We start from the raw sequence: 25088 nt of genomic DNA, 5'->3' as shown, positions 1-25088 counted from the left end.
GCTGTTCTCATCTCAGTTCGCCGAGTCCAGTGTCCCCTCCGCTCAGGCTTTTGTCCAACGTTGCGAGCGCACCTGGAAGAGGGTCAGGTCTGCACTTTGCCGTTATAGGGCGCAGACTGTGAGAGCTGCTAATAAGCGTAGAACTAAGAGTCCTAGATATTGTCGCGGTCAGAGAGTTTGGCTCTCCACTCAGAACCTTCCCCTTAAGACCGCTTCTCGCAAGTTGACCCCGCGGTTCATTGGTCCGTTCCGTATTTCTCGGATCATTAATCCTGTCGCAGTGCGACTTCTTCTTCCGCGATATCTTCGTCGCGTCCACCCGGTCTTCCATGTCTCCTGTGTCAAGCCCGTTCTTCGCGCCCCCGCTCGTCTTCCCCCCCCCCCCATCCTTGTCGAGGGCGCACCCATCTACAGGGTCCGTAGGATTTTGGACATGCGTCCTCGGGGCCGTGGTCATCAGTACCTAGTAGATTGGGAGGGGTACGGTCCTGAGGAGAGGAGTTGGGTTCCCTCTCGGGACGTGCTGGACCGTGCGCTGATCGATGATTTCCTCCGTTGCCGCCAGGTTTCCTCCTCGAGTGCGCCAGGAGGCGCTCGGTGAGTGGGGGGGTACTGTCATGTATTGTCATGTTGTGTCTTGTTTCTGTCCTTTCCCTTCACCCTGTCTCCCTCTGCTGGTCGTTATTAGGTTACCTTTTCTCCCCCTCTTTCCCCCAGCTGTTCCTTGTCTCCTCCTAACTACCTCGTCACCCCTTTTCCCACCTGTTCCCTTTTTCCCTCTGATTAGTCCTCTATATCTCTCTCTGTTTTTGTTCCTGTCTTTGTCGGATTCTTGTTTGTGTTATTCATGCCTGAACCAGACTATCGTCATGTTTGCTGCAACCTTGTCCTGTCCTGTCGGAATCTGCCGGTCCATCTGAGCCTACCTATGTTTTGTTATTAAAGAAGCTCTGTTTACGTTAATTCGCTTTTGGGTCCTCATTCACGCACCGTAACAATAACAACATACAGGAACTCAATTCCTTTTGTTCACCTGACCTAGAATTCCTTACAATCAAATGCCGACCTCATTATCTACCAAGAGAATTCTCTTTGATTATAATCACAGCCGTGTATATCAATCTCCATTGACAAACATTGGCGGTAGAATGGCCTTACTGGAGAGCTCAATGACTTTCAACGTGGCAGTTCGTCAAATTTCTGCCTTGCTACAGCAAATTTATTTATAAAGGCCTTTTTACATCGGCCAATGTCACAAAGAGCTATACAGAAACCCAGCCTAAAACCCCAAACAGCAAGCAATGCAGATGTAAAAGCACAGTGGCTACGAAAAACTCCCTAGGAAGGCAGAAACCTAGAAAGAAACCTAGAGAGGAAACAGGCTCTGAGGGGTGGCCAGTCCTCTTCTGGCTGTGACGGATGGAGATTATAACAGTACATGGCCAAGAAGTTAAAACATTCATAGATGACCAGCAGGGTCAAGTAATAATAAGCACAGTGGTTGTAGAGTGTGCAACAGGTCAGCACCTCAGGAGTGAATGTCAGTTGGCTTTTCATAGCCGATCATTCAGAGTTTGAGACAGCAGATGTGGTAGAGAAATAGAGTTGGAAACAGCAGGTCCGGGACAAGGTAGCACTTCGGGTGAACAGGTCAGGGGTCCATAGCCACAGGCAGAACAGTTGAAACTGGAGCAGCAGCATGACTAGGTGGAGTGGGGACAGCAAGGAGTCATCAGGCCATGTAGTCCTGAGGCATGGTCCTCGGGCTCAGGTCCTCTGAGAGAAGAGATAGAGAACGCGGGAGAGAGAGGGAGAGGGAGAAAGAAAGAGAGAAAGTGAGAGAATTAGAATTAGAGGGAGCATACTTAAATTCACACAGGACACCGGATAAGACTTGAGAAATACTCCAGATATAACAGTCTGACCCTAGCCCCCAACACAAACTATTGCAGCATAATTACTGGAGGCTGAGGCAGGAGGGGTCGGGAGACACTGCGGCCCTGTCTGACTGTACCCCCGGACAGGGCCAACCAGGCAGGATATAACCCCACCCACTTTACCAAACACAGCCCCCACACCACTAGAGGGATATCTTCAACCACCAATTTACTACCCTGAGACAAGGCCGAGTGTAGCCCGCAAAGTTCTTCCCCACGGCACGAACCCGAGGACGGTGCCAACCAGGACCGTAAGATCATGTCAGAGACTCAACCCACTCAAGTGACGCATCCCTCCTAGGGATGGCATGGAAGAGCACCAGTATGCCAGTGACTCAGCCCCCATAATAGGGTTAGAGGCAGAGAATCCCAGTGGAGAGAGGGGAACTGGCCAGGCAGAGACAGCAAGGGTGGTCCATCGCTCCAGTGCCTTTCCATTCACCTTCACACCCCTGGGCCAGACTACACTCAATCATAGGACCTACTGAAGAAATGAGTCTTCAATAAAGACTTAAAGGTTGAGACTGAGTCTGCGTCTCTCACATGGATAGGCAGACCATTGCATAAAAATGGAACTCTATAGGAGAAAGCCCTGCCTCCAGCTGTTTGCTTAGAAATTCTAGGCACAATAAGCAGGCCCGTGTCTTGTGACCGTAGCATATGTATAGGTATGTACGGCAGGACCAAATCGGAAAGGTAGATAGGAGCAAGCCCATGTAATGCTTTGTAGGTTAGCAGTAAAACCTTTAACTCAGCCCTAGCCTGAACAGGAGAGGCTAGCACTGGAGTAATATGATCAAATGTTTTGGTTCTAGTCAATATTCTTGCAGCTGTGTTTAGCACTAACTGAAGTTTATTTAGTGCTTTATCCGGGTAGCCGTAAAGTAGAGCATTGCAGTAGTCTAATCTAGAAGTGACAAAAGCATGGATACATTTTTGAACAGAAAGTTTCAGATTTTTGCAATGTTACATAGATGGAAAAAGCTGTCCTTGAAACAGTCTTGATATGTTCGTCAAAAGAGGGATCAGGGTTCAGAGTAACGCCAATGTCCTTTACAGTTTTATTTGAGATGACTGTACAACCGTCAATATTAATTGTCAGATCCAACAGAATATCTCTTTGTTTCTTGGGACCTAGAACTAGCATCTACGTTTTGTCCGAGTTTAAAAGTAAAACATTTGCCGCCATCGACTTCCTAACGTCTGAAACACAGGCTTCCAGGGAGGGCAATTTTGGGGCTTCACCATGTTTCATCAAAATGTACAGCTGTGTATCATCCTCATAGCAGTGAAAGTTAACATTATGTTTCTGAATGATATCACCAAGAGGTAAAATATATAGTGAAAACATTAGAGGCCCTAAAACGGAACCTTGAGGAACACCAACATTTACAGTTGATTTGTCAGAGGACAAACCATAAAAGTGATATCTTTCCGACAGATAAGATCTAATCCAGGCCAGAACCTGTCCGTGTAGACCATTTTGGGTTTCCAATCTCTCCAAAAGAATGTGGTTATTGATGCTATCAAAAGCAGCACTAAGGTCTAGGAGCACGAGGACAGATGCAGAGCCTTGGTCTGACACCACTAAAAGGTAATTTACCACCTTCACGAGTGCAGTCTCAGTGCTATGATGGGGTCTAAAACCAGACTGAAGCGTTTTGTATACATTGTTAGTCTTCAGGAAGGCAGACAGCTTTTTCCAATTTTTTTGAGAGGAATGGGAGATTTGATATAGGCCTGGGTCAAGGTTTCGCTTTTTCAAGAGATGCTTTATTACTGCCGCTTTTAGTGAGTTTGGTACACATCCGGGGGATCTGGAGCCATTTATTATGTTCAACATAGGAGGGCCAAGCAGAGGAAGCAGCTCTTTCAGTAGTTTAGTTGGAATAGGGTCCAGTCTGCAGTTTGAAGGTTTACATGCCATGACTATTTTCATCAGTGTGTCAAGAGATATAGTATTAAAAAACTTGACTCAGGACAACTGAGCTTTGACGAAATACGCAGATTTAAAGAGGATTTTATTTCTAATGATGATTTTCGTCAAAGATGTTCATGAATTTATCACTGCTGAAGTGAAAGGCATATTCTCTTGGGGAATGCTGCTTTTTAGTTAGCTTTGTTGACAGTATCAAAATTAAATCTAGGATTGTTGTTATTCTCCTCAAATAAGTAGGATGATCTAGCTGCAGTGAGGGCTCTTCGATACTGCAAGGTACTGTCTTTCCAAACTATTCAGAAGACTTCCAGTTTGGTGTAGCGCCATTTCCGTTCCAATTTTCTGGAAGCTTGCTTCAGGGCTCGGGTATTTTCTGTATACCAGGGAGCTAGTTTCTTATGACAAATGTTTTTGTTTTTAGGGGTGCGACTGCATCTAGGGTATTACGCAAGGTTAAATTAAGTTCCTCAGTTAGGTGGTTAACCGATTGTTGTACTCTGATGTCCTTGGGTAGGTGGAGGGAGTCTGGAAGGGCATCTAGGAATCTTTGGGTTGTCTGAGAATTTATAGCACGGCTTTTGATAATCCTTGGTTGGGCTGCCCCGACCTCGAGCCTGCGTACCAGGCTCGTTCTCCTGTATATTATGAGTACAGTGACTGCAATTAGAAGGCATAATGTTAATGCTACTACTTAGCTTCGGCTGGTGAAGGTCCTGTAAAACCATGTCCAGATAAAACGTCTGGAGTGAAAAAGTTGAATGATAAAGTCGAGCGAGGGGGGAAAAAACAAAAAAATATACATAAAATGTTAATTAAAAGTAAAAACCGTAATGTTGGCAGGAAGCAAAGTAACGATAGCAACAAAACGCACAGCAGTATGTAAACAAGTCCACAAGTTGTGACAGGAAATGACTTCAGCACTCAATGATGCAAAACATCAAAACATAAGTGCTGTTTTTGTGAAGTGGAAACTACAAGCAGCAACAACAACTCAGCTGCGAAGTGGTAGGCCACACAAGCTAGCAGAACAGGATCACAGAGTGCTGAAGCGCGTATCTTGTAAAAATTGTCTGTTCTTGTCACAAGTGTAGAGAGGAGGAGGCAGTCGCAGATTTAGAACTACTGAATTTATAAACCTCTCTAGGGTATGTGGGACGTAGCGTCCCACCTCGTCAACAGCCAGTGAAACCTGCAGGGCACGAAATTCAAAACAACAGAAATCCCATAATTAAAATTCCTCAAACATACATGTATTTTACACCATTTTAAAGATACACTTGTTGTAAATCCAGCCACAGTGTCTGATTTCAAAAAGGCTTTACGACTAAAGCAAACCAAACAATTATGTCAGGTCAGAGCCAAGTCACAGAAAAACACAGCCATTTTTCCAGCCAAAGGGAGGAGTCACAAAAAGCAGAAATATAGATCAAATTAATCACTAACCTTTGATGATCTTCATCAGATGACACTCATAGGACTTCATGTTACACAATACATGTATGTTTTGTTCGGTAAAGTTCATATTTATATCCAAAAATCTGAGTTTACATTGGTGCGTTATGTTCAGTAGTTCCAAAACATCCAGTGATTTTGCAGAGAGCCACATCAATTTACAGAAATACTCATAATAAACATTGCTAAAAGATACAACTGTTATGCATGGAATTTTAGATCTACTTCTCCTTAATGCAACCGCTGTGTCAGATTTCAAAAAAACTTTACGGAAAAAGCACAACATGCAATAATCTGAGTACAGCGCTCAGACACAAAAGCAAGCCATACAGATATCCACCATGTTGTGGAGTCAACAGAAGTCAGAAATAGCATTATAAATATTTACTTACCTTTGATGATTTTCATCAGAATGCACTCCCAGGAATCCCAGTTCCACAATAAATGTTTGTTTTGTTCGATAATGTCCATCATTTATGTCCAAATACCTTGTTCGCTTGTTCAGTACACAATCCAAACTCACGATGCGCGATCACTAGGAGCAGACGAAAAGTCAAAAAGTTCCGTTACAGTCCGTAGAAACATGTCAAACGATGTATATAATCAATCTTTAGGATGTTTTTAACATAAATCTTCAATAATGTTCCAACCGGAGAATTCCTTTGTCTGTAGAAATGCAATGGAACAGAGCTAACTATCACGTGAACGCGCGACACTGAGCTCGTGGCTCTCTGGCAGACCTCTGACTCCTTCCCCTCTCATTCGCCCCCACCTCACAGTAGAAGCATCAAACAAGGTTCTAAAGACTGTTGACATCTAGTGGAAGTATTACCCCATAGACACTGTGTATTCGATAGGCCAAGAGTTGAAAAACTACAAACCTCAGATTTCCCACTTCCTGGTTGTTTTTTTCTCAGATTTTTGCCTGCCATATGAGTTCTGTTATACTCACAGACATCATTCAAACAGTTTTAGAAACTTCAGAGTGTATTCTATCCAAATCTAGTAATTCTATGCTTTTATGGCTGAGTAGCAGGCAGTTTAATTTGGGCACGCTTTTCATCCAAAATTCCCACCGTAGCACCGTATATAGCACCGTATATAAAAGCGGGATGAATCCCAAAGCGTAAAATAATAAAGTTCTCAAGAAATAGCAGGAGAGATTCCTCCCAGGAAAACAAGCAACATCTACAATGATAGACAAAGACATACAGTATGACAGAGGGAGTATACAGTATATACAGGGATAAAGTGGGGATTGAAACTAGGGCGGCGCCAATGGGCATAATCCTTGGGCCAGCGCCTGCTGGACTTAGACCTCCATGGCTTCAGTCTCTGCATGCGAGAGAGGGTAGATGTGCCTCCGCGGGAGGGTAGAACCAGGCAGTAGGTCAATAGTGCAGTCCCATGGGCGATGAGGGGGAAGTTACATGGCACGAGTCTTTGAAAAATCCACCTGTAGGTCCCGGTATTCCTCCGGGATAGGGACGTGGGTGGCCTGGTCTGGGTGGACAGAGAGGAGCAAGGCACGTCCACGCCTACCTGGGAAGGTGCAGGAGCAGTGCTCGGCCTGTCGCTGTATATATACAGTGATAGAGTGGGGATTGGAACCAGATGTGTGTAATGATGACGAGACATGTCCGAGGTTGGTGAGTGAAGGGCATTTGCCAGCAGCAGGTTTGGCAGCAACTAGAAGGCCGGCGACGCCGAACACCTGAGCTGGACAGGAGGCTGCTGTGACAGTCCTCGGTTGCAACATACCACCGAGTTCCAAACTGCCTCAGGCAGCAACGTCAGCACAAGATCTGTTCATTGGGAGCTGAAATGGCTTTCCATGGCCGAGCAGCCACACCCAAGCCTAAGATCACCATGTGCAATGCCCAGCACCGGCTGGAGTTGTGTAAAACTTGCCGCCATTGGACTCTGGAGCAGTGGAAGCACGTTCTCTGGAGAAGAGATCAAGCTTCCAATGGACAAATGCCAGGAGAACGCTATCTGCCTCAATGCATAGTGCCAACTGTAATGTTGGGTGGAGGAGGAATAATAGTCTGGGGCTGTTTTCATGTTTCAGGCTTAGCCACTTAGTTCCAGTGAAGGGAAATCTTAACGCTACAGCATTCAAGGACATTCTAGACGATTCTGTGCTTCCAACTATGTGAGAACAGTTTGGGGAAGGCACTTTCCGTTTCAGCATGACAATGCCCCGTGCACAAAGTGAGGTCCATACAGAAATGGTGTATCAAGATTGGTGTGGAAGACCTTGACTGGCCTGCACAGAGCCCTGACCTCAACTCCATCGAACACCTTGAATTGGAATGTCGACTGAGAGCCAGGCCTAATCGCCCAACATCAGTGTCCAACCTCACCAATGCTCTTGTGGAACAATGGAAGCAAGTCCCTGCAGCAATGTTCCAACATCTAGTAGAAAGCCTTCCTAGAAGAATGGAGACTGTTATAGCAGCAAAGGGGGGACCAACTCCATATTAAAATCCATGATTTCGGAATGAGATGTTCGACGAGCAGGTGTCCACATACTTTTGGTCATGTAGTGTATCTCATTTACATAAGTATTCACACCCTTGAGTCAATGCTTAAAAGCACATTTGGCAGTGATTACAGCTGTGAGTGTTCCTGGGTAAGTCTCTTTCAAAATTCTTCAAGCTCTGTCAGATGTTTGTTGATCATTGCTAGACAACAGTGGAGGCTCCTCAGATGAGGAAGGGGAGGACCATCCTCCTCAGTGAATTACAGAAAAATAAATATGTTAAAACATGAAAAAAGTTATCATTTTCAGATAAAACTATACTAAATATAATCATGTCACCAAATAATTAATTAAAACACACTATTTTGCAAAGAAGGTCTATAGTAGCCTCAACAGCACTCTGTAGGCTAGCACCATGGTGTAGCCAGAGGACAGCTAGCTTCCGTCCTCCTCTGAGTACATTGACTTCATTACAAAACCTAGGAGGCTCATGGTTCTCACCCCCTTCCATAGACTTACACAGCAATTATAACATCTTCTGGAGGACGTTCTCCAACCTATCAGAGCTCTTGCTGCATGAACTGACATGCTGTCCACCCAATCAAGGGATCATAAATCAGAAAGTATGATTTTGTGGGTTTACTAATACGCTAGTTCTATTAGCTACGCTGACTATGATGTTTTTTATTTTTTTGTTTTATTTTACCTTTATTTTACCAGGCAAGTCAGTTAAGAACAAATTCTTATTTTCAATGACGGCCTAGGAACAGTGGGTTAACTGCCTTGTTCAGGGGCAGAATGACAGATTTTTACCTTGTCAGGTCAGGGATTCACTCTTGCAACCTTTCGGTTACTAGTCCAACGCTCTAACCACTAGGCTACCCTGCCGCCTTACTTTAGCTAATATGGTGACAACAATATAGGCTGTGTGTAGTGGTTTGGCTTGGAAAGGTTTTCCCGCCTGGTCACATACAGCTGATTTATTATGCATTGAAGTACACAAGCGAAGGGAAGAGGTGAAAGGAGGAGAGTGCATAATGTAGATGCGAGAAGGAATGCAACATGGCTGCTATGAAACTGTGAACTGTGTTTACGTGTGATCAGGGGTGTATTCATTCTGCCGATTCTGTTGAAAAATGTTTCTTAAACAGAAGCAAACGGAACAACATGGGGATAAACATCCCTGAATTTGTCCAATAGAATCTCTCATTTACAACTGCTGCAAACAGGATGCATGTTTTGGAATATTTTTATTGATTGAAGGATTCCTTTTCAGTCTGTCAATTAGGTTAGTATTGTGGAGTAACTACAATGTTGTTGATCCATCCTCAGTTTTCTCCTATCACAGCCATTAAACTCTGTAACTGTTTTAAAGTCACCATTTGGCCTCATGGTGAAATCCCTGAGTTATTTCCTTCTTGTCCGGCAACTGAGTTAGGAAAGACGCCTGTATCTTTGTGGTGAATGTGTGTATTGATACACCATCCTAAGTGTAATTAATAACTTCACCATGCTCATCTACCAATAGGTGCCCTTCTTTGCGAGGCCTTGGAAAAACTCCCTGGTCTTTGTGGCTGAATCTGGGTATGAAATTCGCTGCTTGACTGATGGACCTTAATTCTATTTGTGGGGTGGGGAGACAAGGCAGTCATTTAAAAATGATGTTAAAAACTATTATTGCACACAAGTGAGTCCATGCAACTTGTTGTTGGGACTTGTTGAGAAATGTTTTACTCCTGAAATGTATTTAGGCTTGCCATAACAAAGGGATTACAGTAAATACTTATTGACAGAAGACATTTCAGCTTTTTCATTGTTAATGAATTAGTAAAAATGTCTAAAAACATGATTCCACTTCGACTTTATGGGGTGTGTAGTCCAGTGATAAACAAATCTCAATTTAATCAATTTTAAATTCAGGCTGTAACACAACACAATGTGGAAAAAGTCAAGGGGTGTGAATACTTACTGAAGGCACTGTAGGTCTGTGTGTATTTGCCTGTACATCAATGTGGTTGTGTTAGAAACACAGTTAGGTAGCCTACTGCATTCCTTCGAGGGATGGGAGACTTGAGAGGCCACCTAAAATACTGTGCAATAATTGGAATTGCTTTATCTTTTAGACTCATCGGTTAATTTGCAATTTTCCATTTAATTACTAACTCGCTCTCTGCATTTGCAATTAAAATGAGCACTGATAACAGAGAAGATGCCTTTTAGCTGATTCCACTTGGAATGAAAACACAAGCCAGGAATAGCAATCAGTATAGAAATCACAGTCACACTAACACACACAACATCCTCAATTTGTATGATTTGGAACGGAGCTCGTCAGATGTAATAAAAAATGTGAGCCAGGATCCTTTCCAAAGCTGTGTTGAGTGGAGGGCTGAGTTGAGGGGGTGTTATGTTTTTGGCCTCCCTGGCACTTTTCCACTCATGTTGGTGTCAGGCCCAGGTCCTAGGATAGGATGGGATGAGCTCACTGGTGTAGCACGCCTGTCCTCTGTGTCATCCTGTCTGTGTCAGAGTTGAGCAGCCGTTCGCATCACTTCCTGTCCCTTCTGTCTGTCTGGATCTATGTGCTGTCTTGTGCACTTGTGACCCCTCAAACTCAAAGACACTGTTTCTATTCAGAGTAGAGCAGGCACATGATTTATGCTAAATGGTTACTGGGTATGCTATACAGCTGTTTTTAAAGAACATTTTATAATGTCTCTGTTATTTGCATGGACGTATCGGAATTTGTGCCCTGCTTTTAGGCTTTTCTGCCTGTAAAATACAGTTGAAATTGTGCAGTCCAAAGCAACTCTCTGCCTTGCTTTGGTATGACTCACAATGTCAATATGACTTAACTTCTGGGCACCTCTGATTGTTAACAATTACCATACAAGTTCAGCCTTCTTAGTAAGGATGACAAATATAATCTATTCCACAGTACCGCTCCCAATCTTTCTGTAAACACACAAGCAATTACTGTGATTCATACCATAGCATCCTGAGGGACCTTCATGCTCATGACTAGACATGCTGATTCACTGATGTTGTGCTTTGCATGGGAAAAGTGTGTGTGTGTGTGTGTTAGCATGTTTTTTTTGTGTGTGTATGTGTGTGTCTGTGCATGCATGTGTGTGTCTGTGTGTGTTCAAAAGATGTGTTGTAGAGGAGGGTAGCTTTCAAGAGGTCAAACCAAGTGTGTCAGGTCTGCGTGTGTTGAACAGGGGTGTGTGGGGGGGGGGTGAGGAGTTGGTTAGGTCTGAATGTGCTGAACAGGGATGTGTGGGGGGTGAGGAGCATACAGTATTGTCAGCAAGAGGGGATAGACACTCTGTGTGTGTGTGCATGTGTGTGTGTGTACATGCGTGCATGGATGAATATGCGTGTGTTTGTGTGTGTATGTATGAATGTGGGTGTATCCGGTATGAAATGGCTAACTAGTTAGCTATGCATGCTAGTAGCATTTCAATCGGTGACGTCACTTGCGCTGAGATATATTTAATCAATTTTGAATTCAGGCTGTAACATAACAACATGTGGAATAAGTCAAGGGTTATGAATACTTTCTGAAGGCACTGTACATACAAAGACAGACAGGTCACTGTGGGTATTGGTGTATACTGTATACACAGACAGACAGGTCAACATGTGTATTGGTGTATATACAGTACACAGAAAGACAGGTCAACATGTGTATACTGTATACACAGACAGACAGGTCAACATGTGTATTGGTGTATACCGTATACACAGAAAGAGTGGTCAACATGTGTATACTGTATATACAGACAGACAGGTCAACATGTGTATTGGTGTGTACCGTATACACAGACAGACAGGTCAACATTTGTATTGGTGTATATGCACAGAAAGACATGTCAATATATGTATTGGTCTACATAGAGAAACCACTTGCTGGTACCACACTCGACAATACTAGAGATCAAGCTCAAATTAAACTGTATTCAAAATGCAACCTCTTACGGATCTCTACAGATAGGTGTCCCTTCCACGGGACGGTTGAGATAATTTGCGCTAATGCGATTAGCATGAGGTTGTAAGTAACAGGAACATTTCCCATGACATAGACATATCTGATATTGGCAGAAAGATTAATTAACAAGAATTTACTCTAACTGCACTGTCCAATTTACTGTAGCTATTACAGTGAAAGAATACCATGCTATTGTTTGAGAAGATTGCACAGTTATGAACTTGAAAAGTTATTAATAAACCAATTAGGCCCATTTTGGCAAAATTTTGAGCAGAAATGCAATGGTTCCTTGGATCAGTCTAAAACGTTGCACACACACTGCTGCCATCAAAATCTAAATTTTGCCTGGGCTTGAATAATACATTATGGCCTTTCTCTTGCATTTCAAAGATGACGTTTTTTTTCTTTGTATTATCTTTTACCAGATCTAATGCGTTATATTCTCATACATTCATTTCACATTTAAACAAACTTCAAAGTGTTTCCTTTCAAATGGTATCAAGAATATGCATGTCCTTGCTTCAGGTCTTGAGCTATAGGCAGTTAGATTTAGGTATGTCAAGAAATTGAAATAAAGGGGTGGATACTTAAGAGGTTTTAACAATGCAATACACTTGACATTTATCACAATGTCAGGGTTCCAGGGTTATATTAAGGAATGCTCCTCGGCCAATAGGATTAGGTAGCCGGAATGTTGTTTTATACACTGCTCAAAGAAATAAAGGGAACACTAAAATAACACATCCTAGATCTGAATGAATGAAATATTCTTATTAAATACTTTTTTCTTTACATAGTTGAATGTGCTGACAACAAAATCACACAAAAATTATCAATGGAAATCAAATTTGATTCACACTCAAAATTAAAGTGGAAAACCACACTACAGGCTGATCCAACTTTGATGTAATGTCCTTAAAACAAGTCAAAATGAGGCTCAGTAGTGTGTGTGGCCTCCACGTGCCTGTATGACCTCCCTACAACACCTGGTTATGCTCCTGATGAGGTGGTGGATGGTCTCCTGAGGGATCTCCTCCCAGACCTGGACTAAAGCATCCGCCAACTCCTGGACAGTCTGTGGTGCAACGTGGCGTTGGTGGATGGAGCGAGACATGATGTCCCAAATGTGCTCAATTGGATTCAGGTCTGGGGAACGGGCGGGCCAGTCCATAGCATCAATGCCTTCCTCTTGCAGGAACTGCTGACACACTCCAGCCACATGAGGTCTAGCATTGTTTTGCATTAGGAGGAACCCAGGACCAACCGCACCAGCATATGGTCTCACAAGGGGTCTGAGGATCTCATCTTGGTACCTACCTCTGGCGAGCACATGGAGGGCTGTGCGGCCCCCCAAAGAAATGCCACCCCACACTATGACTGACCCACCGCCAAACCGGTCATGCTGGAGGATGTTGCAGGCATTCTCCACGGCGTCTCCAGACTCTGTCACGTCTGTCACGTGCTCATTGTGAACCTGCTTTCATCTGTGAAGAGCACAGGGCACCAGTGGCAAATTTGCCAATCTTGGTGTTCTCTGGCAAATGCCAAACGTCCTGCACGGTGTTGGGCTGTAAGCATAACCCCCACCTGTGGACGTCAGGTCCTCATACCACCCTCATGGAGTCTGTTTCTGACCGTTTGAGCAGACACATGCACATTTGTGGCCTGCTGGAGGTCATTTTGCAGGGCTCTGGCAGTGCTCCTCCTGCTCCTCCTTGCACAAAGGCAGAGGAAGCGGTCCTGCTGCTGGGTTGTTGCCCTCCTACGGCCTCCTCCATGTCTCCTGATGTACTGGCCTGTCTCCTGGTAGCGCCTCCATGCTCTGGACACTATGCTGACAGACACGGCAAACCTTCTTGCCACAGCTCGCATTGATGTGCCATCCTGGATGAGCTGCACTACCCGAGCCACTTGTGTGGGTTGTAGACACCGTCTCATGCTACCACTACAGTGAAAGCACCGCCAGCATTCAAAAGTGACCAAAACATCAGCCAGGAAGCTTAGGAACTGAGAAGTGGTCTGTGGTCACCCTTTGCAGAATCACTCCTTTATTGGGGGTGTCTTTTTAATTGCCTATAATTTCCACCTGTTGTCTATTCCATTTGCACAACAGCATGTGAAATTTATTGTCAATCAGTGTTGCTTCCTAAGTGGACAGTTTGATTTCACAGAAGTGTGATTGACTTGGAGTTACATTGTGTTGTTTAAGTGTTCCCTTTATTTTTTGAGCAGTGTATATACTAGGATACATTTTTTGACTTACTATGAGGTTAATATGATTGTATCAAAAAGTTAGGTATTGTGTAGTCAGTATATACATATAGCCCACAGTCACATAGATAGACCATTAGAAACACACTGAGGTGAGCCTGCTGTGTTTACGTAACAGGTTGTGATGCAGGTATTGGGTCCCTGTGTTTGTGTGAGTGTGTGTGTGTGTGTGTGTGTCAACTCCAGAGACCCTATAAGCCAATGAGCTCCCCAGGGAACTCCACTTGGTACAGTAGACAACCCTGCAGATTCCTCCAGCTCTGGATATTAGCAATTAGTCCACTGACTGGAGCTTTAATTGGACACTGATTAGATTGGTGTCATAAGTATAACCTACTACCCACTACATGGGAAAAACAAGGGCACTGATTCCCTTTTGTGTGTAATGTTGTTTTCTTATTACAATGTCACTTATTCTGTGATGCTACATTGTTTGTGGACTTATTTAGAAGCTATGGTATACATGTCTACAATGTATCATATGTATGAGAGAGAGAGAGAGAGAGAGAGAGAGAGAGAGAGAGAGAGAGAGAGAGAGAGAGAGAGAGAGAGATAGGACAGTCTGCAGCATCCGGCCTCATGCTACTTGAATCTGAAGTCAAATGTCTACTGTTTGCTGATGATCTGGTGCTTCTGTCCCCAACCAGGGAGGGCCTACAGCAACACATATATCTACTGCACAGATTCTGTCAGACCTGGGCCCAGGCAGTAAATCTGAGTAAGACAAAATATAATGGTGTTCCAAAAAAGGTCCAGTTGCCAGGACCACAAATACAAATTCCATCTAGACATGGTTGCCCTAGAGTACACAACAAACTATACATACCTCAGCCTAAACATCTGTGTCACAGTTAACTTCCACAAAGCTGTAATAGATCTGAGAGACAAGGCAAGAAGGGCCTTCTACGCCATCAAAAGGAACATAACATTCGATATATCAATTAAACTTGATACATACTTGATATTCTGGAATCAGTTATAGAATCCATTGCCCTTCATGGTTGTGAGGTCTGGGGTGAAACCAAGAATTCACAAAATGGTACAAACACCAAATTGAAACTCTGCATGCAGAATTCTGCAAAAAATAACCTCAGTGTACAATGTAAAACACCAAATATTGCATGCAGAGCAGAATTAGGCCGATACCCACTAATGATCAGAATCCAGAAAATAGCTGTTAAATTCTACAATCACCTAAAAAGAAGCAATTTCCAAACCTTCCATAACAAAGCTATCACCTATAGAGAGATGAACCTGGAGAAGAGTCCCATAAGCAAGCTGGTCCTGAGGCTCTGTTCACAAACACAAAAAGACCCCACAGAATCCCAGGATAGCAACACAATTAGACTCAACCAAATCATGAGAAAACAAGAAGATAATTACTTGACACATTGGAAAGAATTAAGAAAAGCTAACTAGAATGGTATTTGGTCATAAACAGAGAGTACACAGTGGCAGAATACCTGACCACTGTGGCTGACCCAAAATTAAGGAAAGCTTTGACTATGTACAGACTCAGTGAGCATAGCCTTGTTATTGAGAGAGGCCGCCATAGGCAGACCTGGTTCTCAAGAGAAGACAGGCTATGTGCACACTACCTACAAAATGAGGTGGAAACTGAGCTGCACTTCCTAACCTCCTGCCAAATGTATAACCATATTAGAAACACACGTTTTCATCAGATTACACAGACCCACAAAGAACTCAAAAACAAATCAAATTTTGATATTCTCCCATACAGTATCTTTTGGGTGGAATACCACAGTGTGTCATCACAGCAGCAATATTTGTGACCTGTTGCCACAAGAAAAGGGAAACCAGTGAAGAACAAAACAATTGTAAATAAAACCCATATTTCTGTTTATTTATTTTCCTTTTTGTACTTTAACTATTTTAACATCGTTATAACAATGCACATAGCCATAATATGACATTTGGAACGTCTCTATTCCTTTGGAACTTTTGTGATTGTAAAGTTTACTGTTCATATTTTTTTTCCTCACTTTGTTTATTATCTATTTCACTTGTAAACATATATTTCCTATGACAATAAAGCCCTTTGAATTGAGAGAGAGACAGAGAATGTAGGAGTGACAGACGGAAAACACAGGGAGGAGAAAAATAACAGATAGTTCAGTATTCTTCCCCTCTCCCATTACTTAATCATAGCAGCACCTGGTGGCTGCCTTGCACAGTAATAAACCAGACAACTGCTGCTCAGTCATTCTCAACACCAGATACATTTTACATACTGTACAGCAAGTTAATAATTTTGTGGATTTAGTGAAAGGGAGTTTTCTGCTTACCTTTGTCAAAATGTGGCAATTGCTGCATAAGCATATTTATTCAAGTCATTAAATGCTTTTAAATGTTTTTAATAAAAATGTGTTATCACCCTGTTATATCCAAACAATCAAGTATTTTATTAATGTACATTAAAATGCACCAAGCAAGGTATTGAGAGTAGCAAGGAAAAACACCAACTAAAGCTGATTAGGAGGATAAGTAAATACACAGGCCTATTCATAAAGCTTCCCAGAGGGGTGTTGATCTAGTCTTAGGGCTGGATTCAATCCGTATAATGGATGTTCAGTGCTTTAGAGTAATTGATATTTAAAGGTAATTTCGGAATTGAACCGACATATACAGGGTTTACCGTGAAATGTGGAGACTGCATTCATCGCCTTTAAATTTCAAACACGCTATAGCGCTGAACTTCTGCGATATGGATTGAAACAAGCTCTTCTTCATCATGGTCTATTGTAAAAAGCATAACTGTAGATAAGCTCTACTACTCTGAGACACTTTATAAATACGGGCTCTGACCCTGGACCAGCAGTTAGAGGCCACTTCTATCACAACACAACACCTGATGTTTACATACAGTATAATCAGTGTTGGGGAAGCTCATCTGAAAAGATTATCAAGCTACCAATTACTTTACACTGTAAGAAGTTAAGGTACACTAAAGCTAACCTTAAGAAAAATATAGTTTACTTAACTAAAGTTATTTTCAAAAAGTAGTTCACATCCAAACTACTTTGTGAAAAATGATCATATGTAAATCTGAAATGTCAATGACTACAAATTGCAAGAAGAGATAACTTTGGGGTTAACGTTGTGTGTAATTTAGCCTATTAAACAAAAAAAACGACAGTATTTTTCAAGTAAAAATTAGGCAGGTCTGATGCTGAAAAATAAAGTAAATGATTGCCTACTTCACCCATATCTTCTTTTGTTTTTGCAAAAAGAGTTGTGTGTAGTTCCAGTAGTTAGCTACACAGCTACATGGCAAAAAAGTAATTAACTACTGAAAACACAACCTAGTTTAGACTTTAGTTCAACTACCACCAAGCTACTGCAAAATGTAGTAAACTTACTAGTTGAACTACATGTAGTTCAGTACTCTACAAAAATGCATGTAATGTACTCCTAACACCATGTGTGTTTGTATCCCCCTGCAGGTCTCCATGTGAAGCTGTCCCATGATGCAACATGTGTCCCCAGCACCAGCACTGACAATGATGGCCACCCAGAGCGTTCCTCCACCATCGTACCAGGAGAGCCAACAGGTCAGTACACCACTAGTGGTCAGCTCAGGGTTGGGGTCCAAGACAGTTTTTTATTTCAGTCAATCCAGGAAATGTATTGAAATTCAGTTCATCAATTGAAAAATCCTGAGTATCTTATTTGTCTTTAGTCAAGTGCACTTCCAAACAAACATTGTTATAAGAGTTTGAAGTAGAGGCTAGCCCAAACTGTATATCTAGGACACATGCTGCCGATAGCACCTTAAATGGGGGGGGTCGGGCTCAAAGTACAGTAATGGCTAGAACAGAATAAATGGAATGGTATCGAACACATCAAACACGTGTTTGATACCATTCCATTCACACCATTCCGTCCATTATTATCAGCCGTCCTTCCATCAGCAGCCTCCTGTGATCTAGGACTTACCCTACCTCAATCTCAACCACCGTCATTAGGAGACAAAATGACCTTAGACAAACAGTTCAACCTCAACCTCATCCTAGCTATCCTAGAGAAGGAAGTAGAGCAGGTTTGCCAGAGCACCTTACCACTCCCCTCCTTTTCTCCTCTCTACCACTCTTTCCTTTCACCCGGAGGATTAGTGCCAGGGGAGATCTCCCGAGTCTCAGTCAGCGCTGGCAACAAAATGCAAATGAGAGCTAGTTAAGTGTGAAGAAGCTAATTTATTTCCCATTTGGAGCTGGGATTAAGACTTGAAGCTTCCTCCCCAAACCAACACAGAGGGGGTGGGGAAGTAGGGATTTGGAGGGGGGAGGAGGGGCCTAATTTCCTTCTCTCCAAAGGCTGAGGGGAGAGAGAGGATGAAGGGGGAGAATGAGAAAGAGAGAGAGGTGGGGGTAGGGGACCAACACAATTGAAGAGAGGCACTGTACACATCCAGACTGTCACATCACAGTTACACACTCATCTTTTATAGGCCTTGTAGAAAGATCAAGCCAGTTGTCTATCCACTCTCATGTAGTTCACAGAATCTGATAAGGTGTGTGTCTGCACGATAGAGATAAGATAGTGGAACACAAACCCAGTCTTCTAAGTCAAAAGCCCATTCAAAAGAGGGCTTATTCACATACAGATCTGGGACCAGGGCTACCAGTCTATGTATTGTAGTTCACTGTGGGTCTGTTTGCTGTGCCCTCAGATGACAGGCACCACCCAACAGAACTCCAAGGCCCAGCAGGTCCACATCACAGCATCCTCGGCGGCTGGGAACACCCCCGTCAGTGTGACCCTTGACCCCCAGGCCCAGCTGGAGTCAGACAAGCGGGCCGTGTACAGGTAAGATGTGGTCTCAAAAAATACATTTACAATGTAAAGCTCTTTGTGCCATACTGTAAATTCTCTCTGTTAATTCAGCAAACTTCTCCAAAAAGTGGTAAGGCAAAACTCCTTTGAACTAACCTTGAGAAGAATCAGGCATTGAAGGGAACACCTGTCCTCTTCTGTTTGATTGGTCTGACACACACACAAGCACGCAAACACAAACACGCACGCCCAATGCTACATAACAACAGTTGGTTTTCTCCATTTTCAAGCACTTTATTTGTTTAACTTCTGAATGGAATGCCCTTTAAAAATGCAGTATTGCAATTAAGAAGTCCTTGTAAGCAGGGGTGTCAGGCACACATTATTTTGGTGGTTGGAGAATTGGTTGGAGTGGTTGGAGAATTTTTGCATTTTTAAACACCTGAAACAGCTTTTCTCCTGCAATCTAGAGCTATAATCATTATGCCTAATTCTATGTCAAAAATATGTATATTTGTCTGCATATGTTATCCAAGCATACCTTGTTACATGTTTAATTGTCATTTTAATTAGGGTGCAATTCTGACGGTTGTAAATCACACAATCACGCCCTTGGTTCTCCCCAGACCTGACTGCCCTTAACCAACACAAAAGCATTCTGCATTAGCATCGAACAGCCCCCGTGATATGCAGCTTTTCAGGGAAGCTAGAAACCATTATACACAGGCAGTTAGAAAGCCAAGGCTAGCTTTTTCAAGCAGAAATTTGCTTCCTGCAACACTAACTCAAAAAAGTTCTGGGACACTGTACAGTCCATGGAGAATAAGAACACCTCCTCCCAGTTGCCCACTGCACTGAAGATAGGAAACACTGTCACCACTGATAAATCCACTATAATTGAGAATTTCAATAAGCATTTTTCTATGGGTGGCCATGCTTTCCACCTGGCTACCCCTACCCCGGTCAACAGCACTGCACCCCCCACAGCAACTCTCCCAAGCCTTCCCCATTTCTCCTTCTCCCAAATCCAGTCAGCTGATGTTCTGAAAGATCTGCAAAATCTGGACCCCTACACATCAGCCGGGCTAGACAATCTGGACCCTTTCTTTCTAAAATGATCTGCCGAAATTGTTGCCACCCCTATTACTAGCCTGTTCAACCTCAATTCGTGTCGTCTGAGATTCCCAAAGATTGGAAAGCAGCTGCGGTCATCCCCCTCTTCAAAGGGGGGGACACTCTTGACCCAAACTGCTACAGACCTATATATATCCTACTCTGCCTTTCTAAGGTCTTCGAAAGCCAAGTCAACAAACAGATTACCGACCATTTCGAATCTCACTATACCTTCTCTGCTATACAATCTGGTTTCAGAGCTGGTCATGGGTGCACCTCAGCTACGCTCAAGGTCCTAAACGATATCTTAACCGCCATCGATAAGAAACATTACTGTGCAGCTGTATTCAATGATTTGGCCAAGGCTTTCGACTCTGTCAATCACCACATCCTCATCGGCAGACTCGACAGCCTTGGTTTCTCAAATGATTGCCTCGCCTGGTTCACCAACTACTTTGATAGAGTTCAGTGTGTCAAATCGGAAGGTCTGTTGTCCGGACCTCTGGCAGTCTCTATGGGGGTGCCACATGGTTCAATTCTTGGACCGACTCTCTTCTCTGTATACATCAATGATGTCGCTCTAGCTGCTGGTGAGTCTCTGATCCACCTCTACGCAGACAACACCATTCTGTATACTTCTGGCACTTCTTTGGACACTCTCCAGGCAAGCTTCAATGCCATACAACTCTCCTTCCGTGGCATCCAATTGCTCTTAAATACAAGTAAAACTAAATTCATGCTCTTCAACCAATCGCTGCCTGCACCTGCCCACCTGTCCAACATCACCACTTTGGCCTGCTCTGACTTAGAATACGTGGACAACTACAAATACCTAGGCGTCTGGTTAGACTGTAAACTCTCCTTCCAGACCCACATCAAACATCTCCAATCCAAAGTTAAATCTAGAATTGGCTTCCTATTTCGCAACAAAGCATCCTTCACTCATGCTGCCAAACATACCCTTGTAAAACTGACCATCCTACCAATCCTCGACTTCGGCGATGTCATTTACAAAATAGCCTCCAATACCCTACTCAACAAATTGGATGCAGTCTATCACAGTGTCATCCGTTTTGTCACCAAAGTTTTGTCACCCATATACTACCCACCATTGCGACCTGTACGCTCTCGTTGGCTGGCCCTCGCTTCATACTCGTCGCCAAACCCACTGGCTCCATGTCATCTACAAGACCCTGCTAGGTAAAGTCCCCCCTTATCTCAGCTCGCTGGTCACCATAGCATCACCCACCTGTAGCACGCGCTCCAGCAGGTATATCTCTCTGGTCACCCCCAAAACCAATTCTTTCTTTGGCCGCCTCTCCTTCCAGTTCTCTGCTGCCAATGACTGGAACGAACTACAAAAATACCTGAAACTGGAAACACTTATCTCCCTCACTAGCTTTAAGCACCAGCTGCCAGAGCAGCTCACAGATTACTGCATCTGTACATAGCCCACCTATAATTTAGCCCAAACAACTACCTCTTTCCCTACTGTATTTATTTTATTTTATTTGCACCCCATTATTTTTATTTCTACTTTGCACATTCTTCCACTGCAAATCTACCATTCCAGTGTTTTACTTGCTATATTGTATTTACTTTGCCACCATGGCCTTTTTTTGCCTTTACCTCCCTTTTCTCACCTCATTTGCTCACATCGTATATAGACTTGTTTCTACTGTATTATTGACTGTATGTTTGTTTTACTCCATGTGTAACTCTGTGTCGTTGTATGTGTCGAACTGCTTTGCTTTATCTTGGCCAGGTCGCAATTGTAAATGAGAACTTGTTCTCAACTTGCCTACCTGGTTAAATAAAGGTGAAATAAAAAATAAAATAAAAATATCTTAACACTGTATACTGCACTACCATGTCTAGGATATTATATTTACATTACAACACAGTACATGGGATCGTAACACACATCATCAATACAGGAACATATCATATTATCATAATTAATAGACAAAATATCATGATATTATCACAATAAATTAAATTTAAACCAAGCATTTTTCTGCATATTTAAGTATACCTCTTGAGCTGTCTGTATCCTTTTGACTGGTGGTTCTTTGGAGAAAAAAAACGTAATATGCTTCTCTGCATCTCTGCTAAAATCTGGGTAAAAGGTTGAAAGGAATGTGAGTCTTATTCAGTACATTTAGTAATTGATTGCTTTTCTAAAGTTTTCCAACCTTGCCAGCAGGCATGCCAGCTAAGATAGTTAGACAAGCTCCTCTAACTGGATTGATAGTCTGAAACGGCTTGGTTTCTAGTTATGAGGTCGGGAGATTGGGAACATATCTAGCTGGCTGTCATGCCCTGACCTTAGAGACTACCCACCCTAGGGTGTGACTAGGGTGGGTAGTCTATGTTTTCTATGTCTTTGTTGGCCTGGTATGGTTCCCAATCACAGGCAGCTGTCTATTGTTGTCTCTGATTGGGGATCATATTTAGGCAGCCTTTCCCCACCTGTTGTTTGTGGGATCTTGTTTTTGTGTAGCTGCCTGTGAGTAGCACAGAACGTCACGTTTCGTTTGCTTCTTTATTGTTCTTGGTGAGTTTCATTATATTTATTAAACATGTGGAACTCTAAGTACGCTGCGCCTTGGTCCATTTCGAACAACGATCGTGACACTGGCTAGATAAAGCCAACTTTATAAAATTGCTAGGTGGCTAGTATTACAGGGAAACAACAACATTTTACATTTATTCATCAAGATGAAATCAATAGGCTACATAGCTTGATCAAATTAATTTACAAATATACCTCCTGCGAGTCCTGCCAATCAACGGCAGCTAAAATCAAATGCTGTGTGTCACTCTACTCTGTCTCTCTTGCTCCGTGGTGCACATTGGAACGAACCACTTACTGCTGAGAACAGGGTACTCTTTTCCTGGTCCAGTCAGTGTGCCCCCTCCCCAAAATAATGCCGATAGATCTTTTTTATAAATAATTATGATAAAACGAGGGCTTAAACATGTATTAGTAATTCCTTCAACGTTAACATTAATTTAACATCTGACAAATTTAAAAACAGGACAAATCTGAGGGGGCACGTGCCTTTGTTCCCCCTATGGGCACTGCTGTTTATAACAGAATGTTATATATTTGTTTTACCTTTTTTTTTTTACAAGCCTCTGCTTGTAACTTGTAAGAGTAATGAAGGGAATAGACAGTTGCTGCCAACTGAAAACTAAACATAGATTCTTAAAAACACCCTCCTGTCCCAACTCATCACTTGAATATTAATGTACTTTCATAATGGGCTAATATTATCTATTTATGAAGTAAATTATTCATAGAACACATTTTTTTTTATATGTTCAGCAATCGCAGAGCGAGAAATCATGCTCCAGCAAGAAACCACTAGTTTGTGCTACCTAGAAGAATTTATATTCTCCCCTATACCGTCTTTAGCAAGCTCTAGGATGACACTGCATACTCTTTGCTCGGCTCACTGTCCTGGCTCCTTGGCTCTCCCCTAGTGCGGTTATCCACTGCTTTTGTCTGAGTGCTCTTGGCCCTTGGTTGGCTGCTCAGGCCCCTTAGGCGAGAGCTGTGAAGGCCTCGCCAAGCCTGGGGCTGAATTTCTAAGCTCCTCTGAGATACAAGGCTGCTCTTTGATGTGAGCAGCCAGCCTGAGGGGGGCTGTGAGCGCAGAAAAAGACAGACTCAGCCCCAGCCCCTTGCTGCCTGTTCACTCACTACAGTTCCCTCCTGAAAACACACACTCACAGGCGGGCTCGCCGTCGTGCTCACACACACATACACAAATGGATGTACTGTATACACACACACACACACACACACACACACACACACACACACACACACACACACACACACACACACACACACACACACACACCTAACCCTATCACTTGAAGGGTATGAAACTGAAAGCAAAGGGGCTTCAAAACGTTGCCTTTTCATCCTCTCCGACACTTCTAAATATTCTCACAACATTCTAAACATTGACAGACAAAGCAGACAGTTTCCTGTCTTCCGCTACATTGATCATCTCCTATAGTGCGCTCACACCATGCAGCAGCACAACACACAACACATGCTACTGCAATGCCAACAGCTAACTTGACACATACTGTACATTGAATACAGTATACTGTAACTAGTCATTTTTGGTTAAATCAAATCTGACATGAACAGACTCTGTGCCAATTGATGAACAAATTGTTGGAAACCTTCTTGGATTAAAGACAGACTACTCCCATCTTTGTCTTGTTTTCTTATTTGGATGGCCTTTATGACAAAAGACTGTGCTATAATTAATCAAATGCTTTTATACACAACTTTAAAGCATGTTCAATGAGTAGCCTTCAAAGCCACTGTCTTGCCTCCCTCCCACGACTGTCGAATGATGCAAAGGAAGCAAATACGTTCTCAATTCCAGAAAGCTGCTCCTCCCCTGTTAGGCACTGTTCCAGTTCCCTGCCGCCATTTGGGGGTTGAGAAGTTTCAAAGCGAGCCAAAAGTTTGAATTAGAATCGCTGTAATTTATCCAGGAATTTAGTCAGCAGCATCTCTTTATTATTAATGTTTGTGCACACGTCAGTTCTTTTCGCTAATTGCTTGCATAGTGAGATTGTTGTGTGCGGAAGAGCTGTCTAGCTCCTCTATTCTCTTTGATGAGTCGTCTCTTAATTATTACCAGCAGACTCAATGTGTGATAGTTGTAATTAGCCTAAGAAGTGCTGGATTTTAATTTTTTATTTATTTTTTACACTGCCATTCAAAAGTTTGGGGTCACATAGAAATGTCCATGTTTTTGAAAGAAAAGCTATTTTTTCGTCCATTAAAATAACATCAAATTGATCAGAAAAACAGTGTAGACATTGTTAATGTTGTAAATGACTATTGTAGCTGGAAATGGCAGATTTTTTATGGAATATCTACATAGGCGTACAGAGGCCCATTATCAGCAACCATCACTCCTGTGTTCCAATGACACATTGTGTTAGCTAATCCAAGTTTATCATTTAAAAGGCTAATTGATCATTAGAAAACCCTTTTGCAATTATGTTAGCACAGCTAAAAACTGTAGTTCTGATTAAAGAAGCAATAAAACTGGCCTTCTTTTAGAC

General features: G+C 42.8%; 1 protein-coding gene across 4 annotated transcripts in view; it reads left to right on the top strand.

The window, feature by feature from the left end:
- Window positions 1-25088, top strand: part of LOC110533517 (homeobox protein PKNOX2) — a 118416-nt gene that overhangs the window by 54081 nt on the left and 39247 nt on the right. For all 4 annotated transcript variants that reach the window (XM_021617805.3, XM_021617806.3, XM_090186163.1 and 1 more), the window contains 2 exons: window positions 17540-17647; window positions 18766-18902. In XM_021617805.3, coding sequence (XP_021473480.1) covers window positions 17561-17647; window positions 18766-18902 — 224 coding nt within the window. In that variant the 5' untranslated portion in view covers window positions 17540-17560. The remainder of the gene's footprint in view (window positions 1-17539; window positions 17648-18765; window positions 18903-25088) is intronic.

The sequence above is a fragment of the Oncorhynchus mykiss genome, chromosome 10 (genome assembly GCF_057628025.1).
Source record: "Oncorhynchus mykiss isolate SJ-2025 chromosome 10, ASM5762802v1, whole genome shotgun sequence".
Lineage (NCBI taxonomy): Eukaryota > Metazoa > Chordata > Actinopteri > Salmoniformes > Salmonidae > Oncorhynchus > Oncorhynchus mykiss.
This window is presented reverse-complemented; position numbering and strand designations above follow the sequence as displayed.